The following is a 21,111-nucleotide window of genomic DNA, read 5'->3' as shown; positions in this document are numbered from 1 at the left end:
CCACACAAGCACCACACACGCATACACTCATCTCCCCTCCCTGACCCGAGAGATGTCCCTTTAGAGGGTCATCTCCTAAAAGCCTTCCGTAAATAAGGAAGCGCTAGACTGACAACTGTTCGCCATAAGCGCTCCGCTTCGCCCCATTTTACTGTGAGTAGACCGGGCGCCTGAACTCTAGGTCAAACAGCGGCCGCCTCAGCCAATCATCGTTGCCGAACAGCGCCCCTAGTGGCGGCTGCACTGGTACTGCAGCCGGCATTCGCTACGTCCCTGTTTGACAGCTCACTGATACAATGTTTCCGAGTTCAGTCAACCATGACTGATCCAATCAAGACCTTGTTACATTGTTTCCTGAACTTGGAGCTGGTTTGAACTTCAAAGTCTTTCGCCGTTTTATATTCACCAAAAATCAGCCGTATGTCGGATTTTCATCGGACCACTTTTATTCCACTGCACGTTACAAGGACTATCAAAGGGAGGTGACTTGGGACGGAGTGGCCATAATCCCTTGACCGAGCAGTCACGTACTCTGTGACCTTTCCCCGCTGACAGGACAACCTTGATAGCCCTCGTGATGGGCTCAGACACAAGGCTATCAGGGATACAATAACTTGCATATCTTAGTGTATTCCGCGCGGACTCTCACAAAGGGCACTGACCGGATTCCCCTCAGGGGGCAGGAAACTTCGCCCTTCTCCTTTGTTTTTCAGAGTGACTCATGTGGGGAGGGGAGAGGAAGCTCCGGCCAGGTGTCAGGACACTCGGATTACCTGTGAAGCCCCTCCTCGACTCCTCCTAATTCTAATGTAATCATGATGTAAATATGATGTAATTCTGGGGGTGTAGTTTGGGGGATTAGCAACTAATAAAAGTTAGGGTCATCCTTTGTTCGGGGCTTCCATCTTGCTTCACTTCGTGGGCAGTGGGAGTCCTGTCGCGACAGTCTTTTCTTAAATAAAGACCGAGCCTACTGGCTGCTGTTTTGCTCTGAATTGCTCTGGTCGGTGTCTTCATTTGTCCAAGAGAGCCCTCAAACTTTCTGGTAACACAGGAAAAGACCAACCAGGCTCCAGGAGGGAAGCAGAATTAGCCAGTCAGACGGGACTCATTGTGTAAATAATGTATATAAAAGCCTGAGGTTTTGGGGGAAATTCAGTCACTGTTTTACAAGCTGCAATAAAGAGCATGAAATCACTACAGGACTCTGAGCATATTTAATTTACTTTGACCTTACCGCCTTGGGTGACCCTGCTGGGAGTACGAGATTCCCAACCGCTTCACTCACAAGGGTCATAGGAATGTGCAAGCCCATTCACCAGGACAAGTGAGGGAACTGAGATAGATTGCACTGAGCCCTGGTCTCATTAGACAAAGCGTTCCACCAAAAAGGCTCTGGTTGAGGACAGCTGGATATGTTTTTGGCCAGGGACCACCAGTAGGTTGCTGTTAGATGAGCGTCACACTCATGGCGGGTGTATTGGAAGATAATTCCCACAGATAAGAAAGGTCACAGACTGTTTAGGGCTTTAAAGATTAGCACCAAAACATTGAACCTGATTCGATACTCCACCTGGAGCCAATCCAGCTGATGAACAACCAACTGAATGTGGGCTCTCCACAAAGTCCAAGTAAGAACTCATGCATCTGCATTTTAGACCATATGGAGTTTCTGGAGCAGTCTCAAGGGTAGCCCTGCATATCTCTCTCTCTCTCTCTCTCTCTCTCTCTCTCTCTCTCTCTCTCTCTCTCTATCACATTTATACCCTGCACTCTCCGGCTCAGGTGTACAGCAAGTTAAAGTAGTCTAGTCTGCAGGTGACTACTGCATGGATCACCATGGCTACGTTGGAAAGGGAAAGGTACAGTACCGATTGCCTAACCTGACATAGATTCAAAAATTCCAGCTTGGCTACATTTGTGACCAATGCCTCCATAGAGACAGAAGCATCCAGGATCAAAAAAGGGACTCCTGATGGCAGCTACAGGTGACTATTGCGCCCCATGAAGAGCTGGGAGCTGGCAAACCGAACTGAAATCATTCTGGCCCAGCCATTGGGCGCCCATCTTTAATGGATAGAGATTAAGCCGACTCCATTTCCTCCATCCCAGCACACCCACCTAAAAATTGGCCAATATATCCAGGGTAGCATCTGGCCAGGGCCATGAAGCAGTAGATCCATGATGTTTGTGGTCAGATCTGTGGTTATGTACATGATATTTGAATAAAGGGTGAATTTGGGGTTCCCCAATGCAAAAAGTGTGATGATCCATATGAGGATCTGTGTCTCAAAACCACGTTTTTGGTCCATGGTGTTGCCAGGAAGCTGTGGATCTGAGTTTTTTGTGGCGCAGGCTGTGCCCCTGGACATGATGTGTGATTTGACAGTGAGTTTGGGTTGGCCCAATACAAAAAGCGTGGGGATCCATGAGGATCCGTGCTTCAAAACCACGTTTTTGGGCCACGGTATGGCCAGGAAGCCGTGGAACTGTGATTTTTGTGGTGCAGGCTGTGCCCCTGGACATGATGTGTGATTTGACGGTGCGTTTGGGTTGGCCCAATGCAAAAAACATGAGGATCCATGAGGATCTGCGCTTCAAAACCATGTTTTTGGGCCATGGTATGATCAGGGAGCCGTGGATCCTAGTTTTTTGTGGTGCGGGCTGTGACCCTGGCCATGATGTGTGATTTGATGGTGTGTTTGGGTTGGCCCAATGGAAAATGCATGAGTATCCATGAGCATCCATGCTTCGAAACCACGTTTTTGGGCCACGGTATGGCCAGGAACCCATGGATCCGAGTTTTTTGTGGTGCAGGTTGTGTCCCTGGCTATGACGTGTGATCTGACGGTGAGTTTGGGTTGGCCCAATGCGAAAAGCCTGATGATCCGTGCTTCAAAACCACGTTTTTGGTACATGGAGTGGCCAGATAACCGTGGATCTGTGATTTTTGTGGTGCAGGCTGTGCCCCTGGCCATGATGTTTGAACAGATGGTGACTTTGGGTTGGTCTTGTGCACAAGTCATGAGGGTCCATGAGGATCCGTGCTTTTAAACCATGTTTTTGCGCCCCTGTGGCTCCACAAAATAGTGGATGCGTGATTTTTTTGATGCTCTCTACAGAATAAGACATAGTCTACAGTATTATGGTGGTTTAATTTGAATGAAAAAATCATATGAATTCACGAGGATCCGTCTAGATCCGCCTTTTACCTTTCCCCCCATTATATGTATGTATAGATCCGCTGATTTTATGTGAGCTGCTCGCAGGACAGCTTTGGTTCAAAGGCAAGATTGAAATGCAAAGGTTTTCCCCCATTCGTAGCAAAGAGCTCTTCTGCCGCCCCTCCTCTCCAGATCCAGGGCTCCCCCCTTCCTCCCCCCTTGGAAGACAGAGCCAGAGCATCACCCCCTCTCCTGGGAGTCTCTTCCCCTGCCAAACAGCTCTTGCTGGCAAAGGTTTAGTCAGAATCGCCTTTCTTGCAACTTGAGGCCATGGGTTCGAGTCCTACCCTACAGCCTAGAACAGAGCTATCTTTCTTTGTTGCTGCATCACCCTGTGGACTCAGGTTAAGCTAGTGGTCCACCGAGACCCCTGGATCCTTCTCACATCTACTGCTAGTCAGCCGGGTGTCCCCCATCCTCTATTTGTGTAGGTGGGTCTTCCTGCCTAAGTGTCAGGCCTGACATTTGTCCCTGTTGAAGTTCATTCTGTTACTCATTCTGTTCTGCAAGGACGTGCCCCAGCGGAGCTGCTATTCCTGTTACAGGAAATCTCTGGGGAGTGTAAATAATTAAGGAGGATTTGAGAATAATTATCCTTGCAAGCCCCCCCCCCCCCGGGTTGAAGGGGTGAGCTCTCACTCACAGATCTTCCCATACCTGTCACTTGTGGGTGAAGGGGAGCCCTTGTTGGAAAACGCTCTGGGCTACCTGCAGCCCCCCTCCCAGATCTCCCTCCGAGCGTCCTCCGGTGAGCATAGCTCTGGAAAAGGCATCCTCTTCTTCTCCAGCGACATAAACCATCTTGATTTATGCACACTAGCCTTCTGGCTTAACACAGCAGAAGAAAGAGGCATCGTAGTTCTAAACTACTATTTAACATTTACATACATATGCATAATGGCATCCATTCTCATCAGCTCCAACAACAAAACAGAACGACATAAAAGTGAAAGTAGTTTCACAGTCTCACACCGGAAGAGAGATAAGACAGTCTCCCTTTCTCACGCTCCACTCAGACAGGCGTGTGAAATATATCAAACATAAAATCAGGATTGGGGAGCATGAAATCCTAACAGCCTTTCTTCTTTCTCTATACATGCACTACATTGTTTTATGATGTGGCAATCCTTCACTCAAGAAAGAAAAATAATTCCTAATGGAATATAATTATTAATGGATGGAAATTAGTAATGGAAAGCTGGAAGTCAGCCCTTGTTGTGGTTTAGTCGTTTAGTCGTGTCCGCCTCTTCGTGACCCCCTGGACCAGAGCACGCTAGGCACTCATGTCTTCCACTGCCTCCTGCAGTTTAGTCAAACTCATGCTGGTAGCTCCGAGAACATTGTCCAATTATGGTGCTGGAGTTTCCTCCAGCACCATAATTCAAAAGCATCAATTCTTCAGCAATCAGCCTTCTTTACGGAAGAATGGAAGCAGGAGAAGGAACAACAACAGCCTCTCCCCAAGACCTCAGCATGGGAAGTCATCCAAAAATGCTTAATTTGGAATAGAATAATTGGCTTTTTTAATTGTATTATGAATTGGTATTGTATTAATGTTGCTTATATTGTATTATTATTAATAAAAAAACTAATAAAAACTATTATAAAATATAAACAATATATGAGGTTTGGGATATTAGCAGTACGTATAAGATGCTTCTACTCTTTTTGTTTCTTTTATTATTATGAATAAAAAATACATTGGGTATACAATATTCAATAATATGCATATTCAATAATATTCAATAATAACATATTCAGCTCAACCATATGTACAATTCTATATACCTTAATGCTCCTCCCTCCACAAGGTTTATTTAACTTTTAACATTTTAATTGCCCCAAATTGTTCAAACCTACCCAAATAATTCAGTATCTTCTCAAACCAATCCTCCTCTTTCTCACTGACCTTAAGCCCTTTCAGTCTATGTATAAGATGAATGAATGAATAGACTTTATTTGCATAGCCGACAGGCCATAGCATCAAAATGTATAAGATGCTTTTCGTCTTTTGGTGTCTTTGTTGTTCCATCAATGGGAGTTATGATGCTGTTCCTATAATACTAATCCCATCAACCCTGCTCCCAAACTACCAACATTTCCAACTCCTTCCACCAAGGCCCAAAAATCAGCTGGCTCTCAGCCCAGCATCACTCACCCCAGCACTCCAGATTCTCCCCCTCCCTATCTAACATTATATTATATCTGCTATTATACTTGTGAGACATGACCTTCATTTCTTTAAAGACCTGTCTATACAACTTTATATACAAATACCAGAACTTCACACGCACTCCATGCATTTAAGACTGATTTCCCATTATCTGAGTTCATTGATGGGAAGGAAAGTGAACTCAGAGAGAAATACGTCAAACACTCCATACATCTAAATGTTTTCTTCTCCCCTTTGAGAATCTGTAGAGGTTTCTTAAGCATCCCATTCTAACTGATGCACCGCTCTGGGACTTCCAGGTTGTCGCATCGGAGTTCAGTCGCCTGCCATGCACCCTCCGCAGCAGATCAGGTCCTGTGGTAAACTGGTCCCCAACCATTAGCCCCTCCCTCTTTGTGGCATTTGTGGATTTAAAAAGTGCCTTTGATTTGGTCGATCGCAACAAACTATGGACTAAACTAGAACACCTTGGTATTGACCCATATTTACTTACACTGATTCAAAGTTTACATTCTAATAACCAAATATATGTTAAAGTATCAAAAGATGGTAGACTTGCAGGTCCTATTCTGAATAATCGAGGAGTTAGGCAAGGCTGTATCGTGGCCCCTACCCTATTTAATCTTTTTTTATCTGACCTACCATTATTCCTTCAAAACGCAACCACTCATACTCCTTATTTAAACAATTGCCCACTCTCTTTACTACTTTATGCAGATGATGCTGTAATTATTTCACTCTCTGTTTTGGGTTTAAAAATATTATTTAAGAGTTTCTCAAACTACTGCTCTCTTAATAATCTCAAAATTAATTATGAGAAGACAAAGATTCTGCAATTCAGAAAGAGAGGGAACCCAAAAGGCTGTATAATTAATGGACATCTAATACAGGAAGTTAAGCACTTCAATTATCTGGGAATCACATTCAAAAATAATATGAATTGGAATACACATATATGTGCTGCTATAGCTAAGGCCAAAGTGACAGCCCATCATATAAAATCCTATTTTTTTCTCCAGTAGGAAACAGATTCATCCCAGCTGTATTGCAAGTGATTGATATGAAACTTTGTACCCAACTTCTATACGGCACACCAGTGTGGATTTCAGGCGACCTCAAGAGGTTGGATAAATTTCACGCTTCCCTTTTGAGGTCATTATTAGGACTTGCAAACTCAGTAAAATATGAAACAATATGTTGTGAGCTGGGAATATTGCCTTTATCAGTAAGAGCATGGCTGAGGACCTTGAAATATTGGATCTTCCTCCATTATAGAGCCCTATCCCCTAATTCTCTACTTTACGATCTTTTAAGTGATAGTGCAATCTACAATCTATCATTGATATGTAGGAGAAAACTGGATTCTATAGGGCTCACTCTGACTTTGAAATCTCTGATCCCAAAGATACATGGGAAATTATTAGGAAGACTCTCACAGAAAAAAGTGTTCTCGCCATGCTTGAGGTTGCAAAGCACAGCACCTGCTCTCCCATCCACTTAAATCTCCCTTTGTGTACAGATTTCCAAAAGGGATACATGACAAATCTGAAGAAACATGAATCGTGTAGGATGTTTATGTTGGCCAGATTTAACATGTTTCCCTCAGTGGTAGTGAGAGGAAGATATTTGGCTATCCCAGAATCTGAGCGTCTCTGCAAATGCAGTAAAAAGGAACTCAATACTCTAGAACATATATTCTTCTCCTGTGAATTTGGCAGTTATGCCAGAATACAATTATATGAGGCCCTAAAATTCAATAAACAGATTTTTACTCAACCAACTGTTCAGGACATGCTGGCGGACAGCGATGATCAAATTACTTTAATAGCGGCCGAATTTGTAAGAGCTGTCCATGAAGAAAGAATGGGCCATGATAACGAGACTTAGTGGTTTTTAATGGTAGTGAGGCAAGGAAGATGGGCTACCCCTATGATATTCATATAACCAGTTATCAGAAATCAATATATTCATATATGCTCACACATAATCAAGGCTTACAGTATTTTATAATCCATTTTGAATCAAAGGGAAGCTGTGCCTTAGCTAACTGCATACTGCTTGAAACAGCAAAAATTAAGAGCCGACCTTTCCCCTACAACATCTGTGTACCCTGGACAAGGGGAAGACGTGAATCAGAGATTCTGGTACAAAATCCCTTCAGATACAGGCTAAATTAGTCCACAAGAACAGGAAGAGCAAAACCACAAAATCTCCAAACCCCCTGTCCTGTCATAACTAGGGGAGAGGTTAGACAGAGCGTCACTGCAAGCATCGGAAAGCAGAACTTGAACTCGGTGTTTGACCAGGTGCTGGAAGCATGGCAAGAAGCTTGCTAATTGGCTATTCTTTTGCTGACAATATCGTGACTGTCTCATGGTTGTCTCATGATCTATGATTTGCTGTGATCTACTCAGGTATAAAGACCTCTGGATTTCTGTCAATCGGGGTACCAGTTCCTTTTGGAAGAGATTCCAAACTGGGTCCTTATTGCCTGGCAATAAACTTCACCTTCATTTTCTCCATTTGCCGAGTCTGCCTGATCCTTATTTTGCACCCAGTAAGTACCTGCTCACGTTCACTTGCTTCAGTAGGTGATGTTGCTGTGTTGTATTATTATTTTATATTATATAGTATTATGTTATTCATGTACATGGATTAATTTCTGGGAGTTAAGAATAGGACTAGGATAAATTGTGTTTGCTGTACCCGTATTTTATACAGTTTGTATATGTTGTTTGTTTGTTAATGTGTGGTGTGCTATGCCTAATAAAGGATTTTGAACTGAATTGACAGAAATATAATTAATATGGGTGAATTTAATGGAGTAGTATCACTGGACTATGACAGAACACTGAGGGAAAGTATCTCAGAAGAAGGGAAAATACCAAATACTTTTTTGATATGGTTACAACAATGGATCTACTAGATCAGGGGTCAGCAAACTTTTTCAGCAGGGGGCCAGTCCACTGTCCCTCAGACCTTGTTGGGGGCCGGACTATATTTTGGGGGGAAATGAGCAATTTTGGCCCGCCCACAAAGAGGCCTGAAGATGTTTGGCTTTACCTGTCCCAGTTGTCGTCCCAGTAGCCCCAGTTGGGCTTTTCCAGCCAGGTGCCAGGGCAGGTTGGAGGCTGCATTGGCCGGTGAAGACAGAAGCAGAAGCCCCGGCGGAGCCACGGACGGAGGCAGGGGAACGGGGGCATTGCCAGAGCATTTACCCACCAACTGCTGCTGCTTCCCAACCCGCAAGCGGTAGCTGCGGCCGCTGCAACAAACCGCCTGAATGCCATGGGAGGAATGACCTTCCGGGTTGACGCGATCGGTTAATGGCGGATTCCCTCCGAGCTCCGGAGGGAATCGGCTCAGCTGAAGATGGGTCTTGCTGCGCCGGCGACGCGGGGACCCTCAGAAACCACAGGTGCAGATGCCTGTGGACTTGGTGACTCAGTGGGCACCTTAAGCGCCCTCTCCGACAAACGAAGAGCCTTTTTAAAGGCTACAGAGAGGGTACGGGGAGCGGCGTGGTGCTGGGAGTAGACTGCTACTTCAGTGGAGTGAAGCCGCAAGCCATGGCCGGAGAGCGTCAACTTTCTTTCCTGAAATCTGGACTTGAAACAAATACCTCGTGAGTAGAAGGAAATTGGGACTTTAAAAATTTATATCTTTAATCTGGAACGACCGGGGGGATGTGCTAAAGGGAAGTCCGCACCCCCCTACATACATACAATCTAAAGCAAGGAGCGGAGAACTAAGGTCGAAAAGACTGAGTTTTTGGTGTTTGATAAGAGATATTCCATGAATTTGACAGAATAAGTTTTTTGTGCTGGAGAGAAGAAAGGAACTTTGGAAACCCTTGTGTAACCCCCCCCCCCCCGGACCCGGGAGCGTCCTGCGCGTGAATCTAGCGAAAAAGAACAAAGAGTTTGACAGCTGTCAAAGGAGCTGTCAAACGGGTGGATAAAGTTAAGAACTGTATTATTTTATATCTCTCTGGACTAAAGATGTTACATTTAACTAGAAGTGGTTGGAAACAAAGTAAAAATAAATAACAAAGTAACAGACTGTTGGAAAAGAACTATCGAGTAACTGGAATCCCCCTAGAGGGGACTGGGGACATTACAATGGCTGCAGAAGGAAAATTAGTGGCAGAAATAGAAAGAGCTTTCTTTCTCGTGGGAATTTTACAAGATCAGAGTATGGCTATGAGCAAACAACTTACGACCTTGATTTCTAAAACAACCAATCCTGCTGATGAGACAAAGGAATCTGCAGCTGAATCAGAAGAGACATCTTTGGAACTGGTGGAAAAAGAAGAAGGAGGGGAGAAAGTACAGACTAAATATCAAGCTGAAGCCTATGTTGTCAGGAAATGAAGAAGAAGGTCTTTGGATTACAAAATTGGGAAAGAAGAGAAAGACGAGAAAAGTTAAGGAGGAAGTCTCTGGATATTATGGAATATTGGAATTTGAAAGAGCAAAGAAATTTGACTGGGACTTCCTCTTCTTTTCTGAGTTGGAGCATGGGAGATTTTTGACAGAACTTTGGCAGCAAGTACTTGCAACTATTTTGGGCGTAAGAGAAGGTGATGTGGCTGGGACAGATTTCCCTCGAGACTTGAGGACCAACAAAGAGGACTACCAACAAAACAGACAGAGAGAGACTGACAGAGACTTAAAGGCCTCGGATGTCAGGAATCCGGGCTAGGAACTGTATGGGTGGACATTTATCAGGGAAGGGACGAAAACTGGGGTAGGGAGGGAGGGGGAGAGATGAATTTGGAAAATTTATGATTTTTGTGTTTGGTTATGCTGATTTATATTTTAATGTAAAAAAGGGGAAATTTATGGTATTAGAACCAAGGCCGATCTTAGAAAAAGGATTTAATGTATATAAGAAAATGGGATAAGTAAAATTTGGCCTAATAAAAAGAATCAAGTTTAAATACAACCAGAATAAATTGAAAGGAGGGATAAGAACTTGCTGAACTAACTATGGAAACTGGGATGTATGGGAGGGGGTGGGGGGAAGTCAGGGAAAGAGGGTTAGGAAAGTAAGGATATGAAATTATACATGATTTGTTTTTGTTTTTTTGTTTTTTGTGTGTGTCTTTAAAAAATGTGAAAATCTAATAAAAATTTTGGGGGAAAAAAAGAATGCCATGGGAGGAATGAAGGAGGGAGGGGGTGACGAAGAAAGCGCGTGAGGAAGTGGCATGGAGAACGTGCGCAGAAAAGGAAGGAAGGGCGGACTGAGGGAAAGGGAGGAGGAGCAGGAGGAAAACTCAGCAGCAGCCGGCATCCAGCGTCACACCCCCTTCCCAGCGCCACCCTTCTGAGGCAGGCAGGCGGGTGAGCTGACCCCCCCCCCCCGTTGATGGCACCCGTTGTGGGACAAGATTGCTCGTCCCTGAGGAGAAAAGCGCCGCCGGGGGAGGGAGAGGGAAAGAACGGTTGCGTTGGCAATCCATGCGGTGATTCCCGGACCGTCCGCAGGCCGGATCTAGAAGGCAATTGCGCCTGATCCGGCCCACAGGCCTTAGTTTGCCAACCCAGATGCTTGGAGATTCAGACCCCCATTAGAACAAGAGTAAACATGTTCTTCTGATTCAAAGGATTCTGCGGGAAAAAGAAACATGATCTAGATATTGATGGAACTACCTACAGGATTAAAAACTGTAGAGATCCAGCCAAGAACTATATCAGATCAAAACTCAAAATGGATGATTATGAGGGTTGAAAAGAATTCATTGTATAGATGGAGACTAAATAAGGGTTTATTTGAAAAACACTGAATTACAACATATTCCAATTACGTTAAAGTATCAAAAGATGTTAAAAACATTTGGAAATATGGGGCAGGATGAAACTATCACTTTTACGAAGGATTTCAACCATAAAGAGAAATGTTTTACCTGTTTTTATTCTAAATGATACCAATAATAAATAATACAAGCTTCTTTAACAAATGGCAAAGAGATATTTCATGATTACTCTGGCAGGGGGAAAACACCAAGAATAAAGTATAAAATTTTGATAGATACTAAAAATAGAGGTGGCTTTGCACTGCTAGATTTTCTACTACGAGGCAGCCTCTTTGTGTTGGTTAAAAAAATGGATATCGTTAGACAACACACTATTGCTGGATTCTCAGTGGAATCTCGGTTGTAGAACGCTTCGGAAGTTGAACGTTTGGGGCTTTCAAACGCCAAGAACCCAGAAGTGAATGCTTCCATTTTTGAACGCAATTTGTAAATAAAATTATATACAGTGGTGCCTCAGGTTAAGTACTTAATTCGTTGCAGAGGTCCGTTCTTAACCTGAAACAGTTCTTAACCTTAAGCACCACTTTAGCTAATGGGGCCTCCTGCGGCTGCTCCGCCACCGGAGCACCGTTTCTGTTCTCATGCTGAAGCAAAGTTCTTAACCTGAAGCACTATTTCTGGGTTAGCAGAGTCTGTAACCTGAAGCGTATGTAACCCGAGGTACCACTGTATTAATAAAATTATCTAAATATAAAGCAATTGAAACACTTCCCACACCCCTTCCATTCAAACCATTTAAGATTTTTCAGTTTGTGGATTGTAGGGTTTCAACTCTTAAAGCTTTTCCTCTGTGCGAGTCCATTGATGGTTTCTAAGAACATCAGGACGGAAGCTCTATGTACGCTCCATATACGTAAGTGGTTTTCCCTTTTTGAGTTCGCTGGTGTTTGCTAAGGTTTCCACTTCTATTGACGCTCTTTCCACACTCCATACATTTATTTGTTTGTCCCCGAGTGAGTCTGTTGATGTCGTCTAAGTTTCCTGTGTGTGAAATTAGGGTTCCACTCTGAAAGAAACTCTTTCAACTCCCCAAATATTTAAATGATTTTTCCTGTGTGAGTCCGTTGATGTCTTCTAACATTTCCAGCATTGGTGAAGCCCTTTCCACACTCCTTACATTTAAATGGTTTTTCCCCTGTGTGAGTCCGTTGATGGATTCTAAGTGCTGTACCATCAATAAAGCTCTTTCCACATTCCATACATTCAAATAGTTTTTCCCCTGTGTGAGTCTGTTGATGGATTCTAAGTGTTCCACTACAAGTGAAGCTTTTTCCACATATCATACATTCAAATGGTTTCTCCCCTGTGTGAGTTTGATGATGGTTACTAAGTGCTGTACCATCACTAAAGCTCTTTCCACATTCCATGCATTTAAATGGTTTCTCCCCTGTGTGAGTCCATTTATGTTTTCTAAGTGTTCCACTGCGATTGAAGCTCTTTCCGCACTCGGTGCATTTAAATGGTTTCTCCCCAGTGTGAGTTCGATAATGGCTTCTCAGGTCTCTACTCTCAATAAAACTCTTTCCACATTCCATGCATTTTAATGGTTTTTCCCTTGAGTGAGTCCATTGATGTTTTCTTACTGCTACATTAGAAGTGAAGCTCTTTCCACATTCCATACATTCAAATGGTTTCTCCCCTGTGTGAGTCCGTTGATGGATTCTAAGTGCTGTACCATCAATAAGGCTCTTTCCACATTCCATACATTCAAATGGTTTCTCCCCTGTGTGAGTCCGTTGATGTATTCTAAGTGTTCCACTACAAGTGAAGCTTTTTCCACAATCCATACATTCAAATGGTTTTTCCCCTGTGTGAGTTTGATGATGGATACTAAGTGCTGTACCATCAATAAAGCTCTTTCCACACTCCATGCATTTAAATGGTTTCTCCCCTGTGTGAGTCCGTTGATGTTTTCTTAGTGAGTCACTGTGACTGAATCTCTTTCCACAATCCATACATTTATATGGTTTTTCCCCTGTGTGAGTTCGATGATGGATTTGAAGTGTTCTACTCTCAGTGAAGCTCTTATCACACAGCATACATTCAAATGGTTTCTCCCCTGTGTGAGTCCGTTGATGTCTTCTAAACGTTCCACTATCAGTGAAGCTCTTTCCACACTCCAAACATTTAAATGGTTTCTCCCCTGTGTGAATCCGTTGATGGATTCTAAGGTGTCTACTCTGACTGAAGCTCTTTACACATTCCATGCATTTGAATGGTTTCTCACCCGTGTGTGTCTGTTGATGTTTTCTAAATGATCCACTATCAGTGAAGCTCTTTCCACACTCCATACATTTATAAGGTTTTTCCCCTGTGTGGGTTCGTTGATGGTTTCTAAGGTGTCCAATCTGTCTGAAGCTCTTTCCACACTCCTTACATTTATATGGTTTCTCCCCCGTGTGAGTGTGTTTATGTATACGAAGGTTTGAACTCCAACCAAAGCTTTTTCCACACTCCGTGCATTTAAATGGTTTCTCTCCTGTGTGAGTCCGTTGATGTTTTCCAAGTGTTCCACTGTCAGTGAAGCTCTTCCCACACTCCATACTTTCAAATTGTTTCTCCTCTCTCTTTCCACATTCCATGAATTTATATGGTTTCTTCGTTATTCCCATTGGACATGGCCCTCCAGAATTTTGACTGCCTTCTCCATTGTCTTCTTTCAACAGGGAGGAGCGGGGGGAAAGGAAACCTAGGAAGAGAACAAAGGAATATTACACACATCAATTAGCACCTGCTCTTATTTTGACGTCTCGTACATTCTTTCCTGTCCTCCATATGTTCCAAGTTTTTAGGAAAGACAGATGAAATAATGTTAAATAATGGTAGTGCATCATCAGCCTTTCCTAACCCTTAATCAAGCATTAATGAAGCAGCATTATCTTAGAATACGGTTGAACTGTGGGGTTTACGTTTTATAAAAAGTGGTTTCTCACAGGAAAGGGAGCTGCTCTATGTTCCATGAACCTGGCCAATATTAATCAGGATCCTAAATTCATCATGAAGTTCTTCATCCTCTGCACTGTAATCCTCCACCCCTTGGGCCACATTCTGTCCCCTTCGACCTCTAGATTTTTATTAATCACCTGCACAGTCCCTCAGGAGGTGCATAGTGACCATTTTGGGAGACCCATATATAAGTCTAGTGACAAGGCTTGGTGCTTGTGGTCGGTTGAAGGAGTGCTCAGTTGGAGAATGTTCTTGGGGTTGGACCGCCATCTCTCAGCCTTGCATTATTGAATGGAGAGAGCTGGAGATGCAGAAGGAAAGCAGCTGGAGCCTGACTGCTGGGAAGGCCAGATTGAGACACCTACCCCAATTATGATTTATAATAATTATATGCCGCCAGGTCTCGCACCTGCCTCCTGACACTGGCTTATCTTAGTGGAGATTCCCTGTCCAGGCCTCTCTCACTGTTCTTCCTCCTTTGCCGTGGGTGGCCTAGGGCTTCTGGATATTCTAGCTCTGCTCCAACTGGGAATTATTTATTAAATTTGTATAAGGTAAAGGTAAAGGTACCCCTGCCCATACGGGCCAGTCTTGACAGACTCTGGGGTTGTGCGCCCATCTCACTCAAGAGGCCAGGGGCCAGCGCTGTCCGGAGACACTTCCGGGTCACGTGGCCAGCGTGACATCGCTGCTCTGGCAAGCCAGAGCCGCACACGGAAACGCCGTTTACCTTCCCGCTGGTAAGCGGTCCCTATTTATCTACTTGCACCCAGAGGTGCTTTCGAACTGCTAGGTTGGCAGGCGCTGGGACCGAGCAGCGGGAGCGCACCCCGCCGCAGGGATTCGAACCGCCGACCTTTCGATCGGCAAGTCCTAGGCGCTGAGGCTTTAACCCACAGCGCCACCTGCGTCCCTATTAAATTTGTATACCTCTCTTCATATGAAGATCACAAGATAAAAATCTGTGTGACACTGAAAAAGGTGAGTATTAAAGGTGAATAACACTAATTGTGGGAAAGAATAGAAAGAAGATGAAACCAGTGGTGTGTCCACCTGAATGTAATATAATAATAATAACAATAATAATGTGTAAAGAAGAAATCAATCTTCAAATCAGTTTCATATTCCCTGGCTGTATTTCTCAGCCACGATTGTGACTCAGAATCTTAGCCACACTTTTTTCTAGAATATCAGCTGGATCTCTTTGTAATAGGAGCCAAGCATCCCTGGGATTTCATCCAGACATTCCTTTAGTGTGGGCAGCAGCAGCGGAGAAAGGAAGGAATTAACTTTGGGGACAAACCATTTCCTTCAGAAGGTCTTCCCCAGCGGCCAGCAGGGTTGATAAACTGCTCAGTGGGGACAACTTGGATTTATAGTGTTAGGGTCTGGATCACAATCCCTCAGAAATGTCTCAAGAACCCTTAAGATCGAATTTCACCAACTCCCAAGTAACACTGAGCCCTAGAGGAACCGTCTATACTGAATTGAGGCACCTCTGGCCCTCCAGATGTGGTTGAACTCAAAGTACCACCAGCCCAAGCAAGGATGGCCCATGGCCAGGGAGGATGGGGGTCTTACCTGGTGGGACAAACTTTCCCCTTCTTCCCCCTCCCCTGAAAACGCTGAATACAGTGGTGCCCCGCAAGACAAATGCCTCGCAAGATGGAAAACCCGCTAGACGAAAGGTTTTCCGTTTTGGAGGCGCTTCCCAAAACAAATTTCCCTATGGGCTTGCTTCGCAAGACGAAATGTTTTGCGAGTTCCTGTGGGTTTTCCCCCCTCCCCCCCTTTCCCCAAGCCGCTAATTCGCTAAGCTGTCAATGGGCTTGCTTCGCAAGACGAAAAAACTGCTATACGAAGAGCCTCACGGAACGGATTAATTTCGTCTTGCGAGGCACCACTGTATCTGTATTTCATTTCCTCCTTCCTCCATGATCTCCAACATCTTCCTGATACAGTCCAACCAACTGCACACATTCCCAAATCATCCTGCACCACTGACTTCCCAAGGCGGCTGCATTGTGTCTAGGACACTGGCAATGGGACAGCACCTTCTACTGGATGAGAGGATAGAGGGTTAAATCAGGGCTGGCCAAATGGGACTCAGCTCCGTCCCCTCCTTGCCCCTCCCTGCATCTCCTGCCTGAGGGGGCTGCCTCAGTTTCCCTCATGGTGGAGAAGTCCCTGAGAACAGCCTTTTCTCTTTCCCCAAAATACAGGAAACACGACAAAGAAGGCCTTGGAGCGTCACCGTGGAACATAACAATAACAACAACAACAACAACTGGTTGTAAGTCACTTTGGGCTGCCCTGGGCAAGAGAAAGCAACTAATAGATTAAATAAATAAATAAATAACAATAACAATAACTGAAACTGCAGTACAGTGGTACCTCGGGTTAAGTACTCAATTCCTTCCGGTGGTTAAGAAAGTGTTCTTAATATAATGGGGCCTCCTGCTGCTGCTGCGCTGCTGGACCACAATTTCTGTTCTCATCCTGGGTTAGCGGAGTCTGTAACCTGAAGCGTATGTAACCTGAGGTACCACTGTACTACTAATAATAAGGCAGGCTCTTGAGGTGGGGACACGGGAATCCACCCATTTCCATAACAATCTTCCCCATCCCTTAAATCCCACAGATTTGAGAGATCTGATATAGTGGGAATAATGGAAACCAGGTGAGAAGGAGTTGGGCCCAGGTGTCTCTGGGTGGGAGCCCTTTAGATGCTTCTGCACAGAAACACAGGCATGTGGGGGAGACTGGAGTTGCCCAGAGAGAAGCCTCAAAGGGGGGGGGATAATAATGTGGGCTTCCTCCCTTTCCTCTTTCCCCCCATGCTTGGACTCGCTCTAACAGCCCCCCAGCGCCCCCTGCAGCTCCTGATCTGGGACCTGAGGCAGGGCAAGGACGGAGCTTCAGGGGAGGAGAGGGTGGCTGGATCGGGGCTCCTGCTCAGGGATCTCTCCCTGGTCTAGTCCTGGCAGATTCCTGGGCAGGAGGGAGAAGTCAAGGCAGGCGGCCCCCAGTCCCTCTCTCTTTCTCCAAGATGGCTTCGATCCCTCCCCAGGGATGCTTCCCTTCCTCCCTCCGCCCCCCCCCCAGGGTCCCCTTTCCCCAGAGCCCCCCCGACCGGCTCAGCCTTCCTGCCAAATCTCTCCCCATCCCAGGAGGGAGACGGGGGGGGGGGGTCCTCCATCCAGGCCTCTCTCGCCCCCATTAACCCTTCCATGGACTCCCCACTCTCCCCCCAAAGGTGACCCACCAAGCCTTGCCTGCCGGAACTGGGGCCTGGGTTCAAGTCCCAGCCCGGGGGGGGGGCTCCCATTTCCTTCCCGGGGGGGCCGAGCATCTCTTCTCCCCCCTCCCTTGCTCGCTTTGCTATTCCCATTTCCTTCCCCGCAAGACAAAGGGCTGGGGGTCTCCAAGGAGGCGCCCCCTCGGGGGGAGGGGCTCTTTTCTCCTAAACAAGCCCCTCCCCCGCTCGCCGGATCCCCAGAAGGGAGGGGGAGGGGAGGAATCACCCACTTTCCTTTCACCCCCCGCCCCAAATCCTGCCCCCCCCTTCCCAGCTGCCCTGTTTGCAGATTCAGGGGGAGGAAAAGCGCCTCCTTCTCCCCCCCCCCCCGATGATATAGATATATTTCGCACCTCTTTTCCCTCCTCCTCCTCCGCAGAGCTGCTCCTCTTCCGGGAAGGTGGATCAGGCCCCTCCCCTCCCCCCTTGGCCCCCTCCCCCCTGCCTCTCTAGGAAGCGGAGCTCACTGACCGGGGGGGGGAAGGAATGAGTGGCCCCTCCCTCCCCGAAGACACAAATTCTCCTCCTTCCAAACCAGCTCCGTTTTCCGGATTCTCTCCTGAGAAAGTCCCGGGTTCGATTCCCGGAGGCGGCAGGGAAGGAGACCCCCCCCCCACCTGGGAAAAAGCCCTCCGGGGCAGGAAGGGGACATGCCCCCCCTTCATCTCTTTTAATCCTTTGCCGATGTTACAGAATTTTTTAGAATGATTGGGGGGGTTGCCCCTCCCTGCAGCAGGCAGTGTCCCCCCCTTCATTCACATACGCAGTGTCTCCTCAAAGCCCCGCATGACGCCCCGACACCACAAACTGTTCTGTTTGGGAAGGAAGTGGCGACCAAGGGGGGGAGCTTGGGCCATGGGCGGGGGCGGCCATGATGCCCAAAGCGGGAGGCCAGGTATTCAGCAGCCCCTCTGCCTGAGTGATAATCTCTGGCATCCTGACACGGGTTTGGGGCCTGGAACAGTAACTTAAAGTGAAGATCCTCCTCTCTTGTCCCTCAGAGACACAACGGGGACCCTCTTGTGAGGGGAGCAGAAAGGGGTCTATCTCTCCCCCCTCACAACCCCATTGCATTCCTCTCATGGGGGAAGGGGACCCCACCCTCTCCCTGCCTGGCGAGGGGGCAGCCGGGCCAAGGGGGTCTCTGGGCGCAGGAGAGCCTGTGGGGAGGAAGGGGGCAGAGGAAGTTGGGGGACTGAGGGAGGAATGGGAAGCATCATCCCTGGGGGAAGAAGAAGAAGAAGAAGAAGAGTTTGGATTTGATATCCCGCCTTTCACACCCTTTAAGGAGTCTCAAAGCGGCTAACATTCTCCTTTCCCTTCCTCCCCCACAACAAACACTCTGTGAGGTAGAGTGGGGCTGAGAGACTTCAGAGAAGTGTGACTGGCCCAAGGTCACCCAGCAGCTGCATGTGGAGGAGCGGGGAAGCGAACCCGGTTCACCAGATTACGAGACTACCGCGTAGCCCGGCATTGCCAGAGGGGCAGAGGGAGAGGGAGGTCCCCGTCTCTGGAGGGGCTGCCTGAGCTTCTCCCTCCTGCCCAGGGATCTTATGAAGCTTCGGAGAAAGGGATCCCTGAAAATCAGCTGCCCCCCCCCATCTTCCTTCCTGGCAGCTTCATCCTCTCCCTCGAACCCCCATAAGACCCAGGCTAGATTCTGTTTCCAACGCTGCTGCTGCTGCTGCGTTGTCTCAAGTCCAGCCATGAGGAAGGAGAAGGGGAAATACAATTTACATCAAAATCTATTAATTTATCTTGGCGACTTCCCATTGTGGGGTTAGAAATTATTATTGATCCTGTTTTTATATAACATAACCAGCTATATTCACAGCTGTATAATTGTGTTTGCTTAAATGTCTCTGCTGGAGAATATATCAAGTGTTATGCTAAAGAAAGCTAGTTAGCAGTCCATCAATCTGGTCTTTTGAAGTTGAATCTGTTCCTTTGTCTATTTGTTAAAGGTAAAGGGACCCCTGACCGTTAGGTCCAGTCGTGGCCGACTCTGGGGTTGCGGCGCTCATCTCGCTTTATTGGCCGAGGGAGCCGGCATACAGCTTCCAGGTCATGTGGCCAGCAGGACTAAGCCGCTTCTGGCGAACCAGAGCAGCACACGTAAACGCCGTTTACCTTCCCACCACAGCGGTACCCATTTAATTGCACTTTGATGTGCGACAACCCTAAAGGGTAGTCCAGTGTCGTCATTATGGGGGCCTTTTTAAAATAGGGGCTGGTGTTTGAACTTGAGCTTTGCTAATGGGGGGGGGAGCGGTGCAACTCAGTGGCAGAGCAGTTGCCCCCCCCATTCAGCTCCCCGCTATGAGGGCAAGCCCCCCTCCTGACTCGCACCCGGATCCTGCAATGCAGGTCAGGCAGCGGCGCCAGTTCTGCTTCCCAGGGAAAGACCGGCAGGTCTGACTCCCCTGCAACACGTCCCTCCATTTCCCCCAGTGGGACATTGGCAGTGGGGAGACAGAGAGAGAGACGTGACCTTTTGGAGAGTCGTCTCCATCCTGGTTTCCCTCTGTTATTCTCTCTGACCGATGGAGAACCTACAAAGGACTCTAGAAGGGCTCTTGTGTCCCCCATAAGGGAATAAGGGCAGATTTTAGTTTATTGCACTTGGCTTCTCCCTCCTGGCGAGGAATCTGCTACTCCTCCAAGTTCTTCGACAGAGGGGTCCCTGGAAAGGGGGGTCCACTTCCCCCACCCCCTCCATGGTTCAGGTCAGCTGTTGCCTCAGAGACGCAGGACGCTGCATTATACCAAATGAAACCATTGGTCCACCTGGAGAGGAGAGGTTCCCTCTCTCAGGCTTCCGGTTTTAGCTCTTATTTCCGCTGTGTGGCTGATCGAAGCTGACGATGATGTACAGCAACCCAGAAATAGGGGTGAAGGATGCTATAGAAATGCATTCAGGGTTTATATACAGGTAAAAGGTACAGGACCCCTGGGCACTTAAGTCCAGCTGAATTCGACTATGGCGTGTGGTGCTTATCTCCGCCTTCAGACGGACGGAGCAAGGCAGCTTTCCGGCTCATATTGTGATATAAATTCCAGAAGAACTACACAAAATCTACAAGGAGACTCACAGGATAATGGTGGTGAGAGCTTTCCTCGTCCAGAGTCCATATCCTCAGCCTGCAACCCACAAAACCTTAGGCACTAATACATTTATTGGCCTTTAAAGGCCCACCAGATCCTTTGTTGTCTTTGCTTCAAAAGAGGAATATTTTTGAAAACTTTTACAATGACATATGATGTAAATAAGGGACACGGGTGGCGCTGTGGGTTAAACCACACAGCCTAGGACTTGCCGATCAGAAGGTCGGCGGTTCGAATCCACACGACGGGGTGAGCTCCTGTTGCTCGGTCCCTGCTCCTGCCAACCTAGCAGTTTGAAAGCCCGTCAAAGTTCAAGTAGATAAAGAGGTACCACTCTGGCGGGAGGGTAAACGGTGTTTCCGTGCACTGCTCTGGTTCGCCAGAAGCGGCTTAGTCATGCTAGCCACATGACCTGGAAGCTGTACGCCAGCTCCCTTGGCCAATAAAGCGAGATGAGCGCCGCAACCCCAGAGTCGGTCACGACTGGACCTAATGGTCAGGGGTCCCTTTACCTTTACTATGATGTAAATAACACTTCTGTTTT

The 21,111-nt window shown here is 46.7% G+C and overlaps 2 protein-coding genes and 1 long non-coding RNA gene across 6 annotated transcripts in view; 1 reads left to right on the top strand and 2 right to left on the bottom strand.

The window, feature by feature from the left end:
* Positions 1–18,438, bottom strand: part of LOC310837618 (uncharacterized protein) — a 100,801-nt gene extending 82,363 nt beyond the window's left edge. Inside the window, exons 1-3 of one of the 4 annotated variants that reach the window (XM_083724503.1) lie at positions 17,816–18,438; positions 16,559–16,712; positions 11,351–13,907 (exon numbers count right to left, since the gene is read on the bottom strand). In XM_083724503.1, the coding sequence (XP_083580629.1) occupies positions 12,256–13,830 (1,575 nt within the window). In that variant the 5' untranslated portion in view covers positions 13,831–13,907; positions 16,559–16,712; positions 17,816–18,438 and the 3' untranslated portion in view covers positions 11,351–12,255. Of the gene's footprint in view, positions 1–11,350; positions 14,309–14,332; positions 14,690–16,558; positions 16,713–17,815 lie in introns of those variants that run through there. The other 3 variants (XM_083724504.1, XM_083724505.1, XR_014560591.1) reach the window with 3 other exon arrangements.
* LOC310837499 (uncharacterized protein) overlaps positions 1–21,111 on the top strand; it is a 152,836-nt gene that overhangs the window by 24,575 nt on the left and 107,150 nt on the right. The window lies entirely within an intron of this gene.
* Positions 1–21,111, bottom strand: part of LOC310838314 — a 113,285-nt gene that overhangs the window by 42,005 nt on the left and 50,169 nt on the right. The gene's annotated exons all lie outside the window — the stretch shown is intronic.

This window comes from Podarcis gaigeae (assembly GCF_964106915.1).
Source record: "Podarcis gaigeae genome assembly, chromosome: 2".
Taxonomy (NCBI): Eukaryota; Metazoa; Chordata; class Lepidosauria; order Squamata; family Lacertidae; genus Podarcis; species Podarcis gaigeae.
The sequence above is the reverse complement of the archived record's forward strand: the minus strand, read 5'-3'. Positions and strand labels throughout refer to the sequence as shown.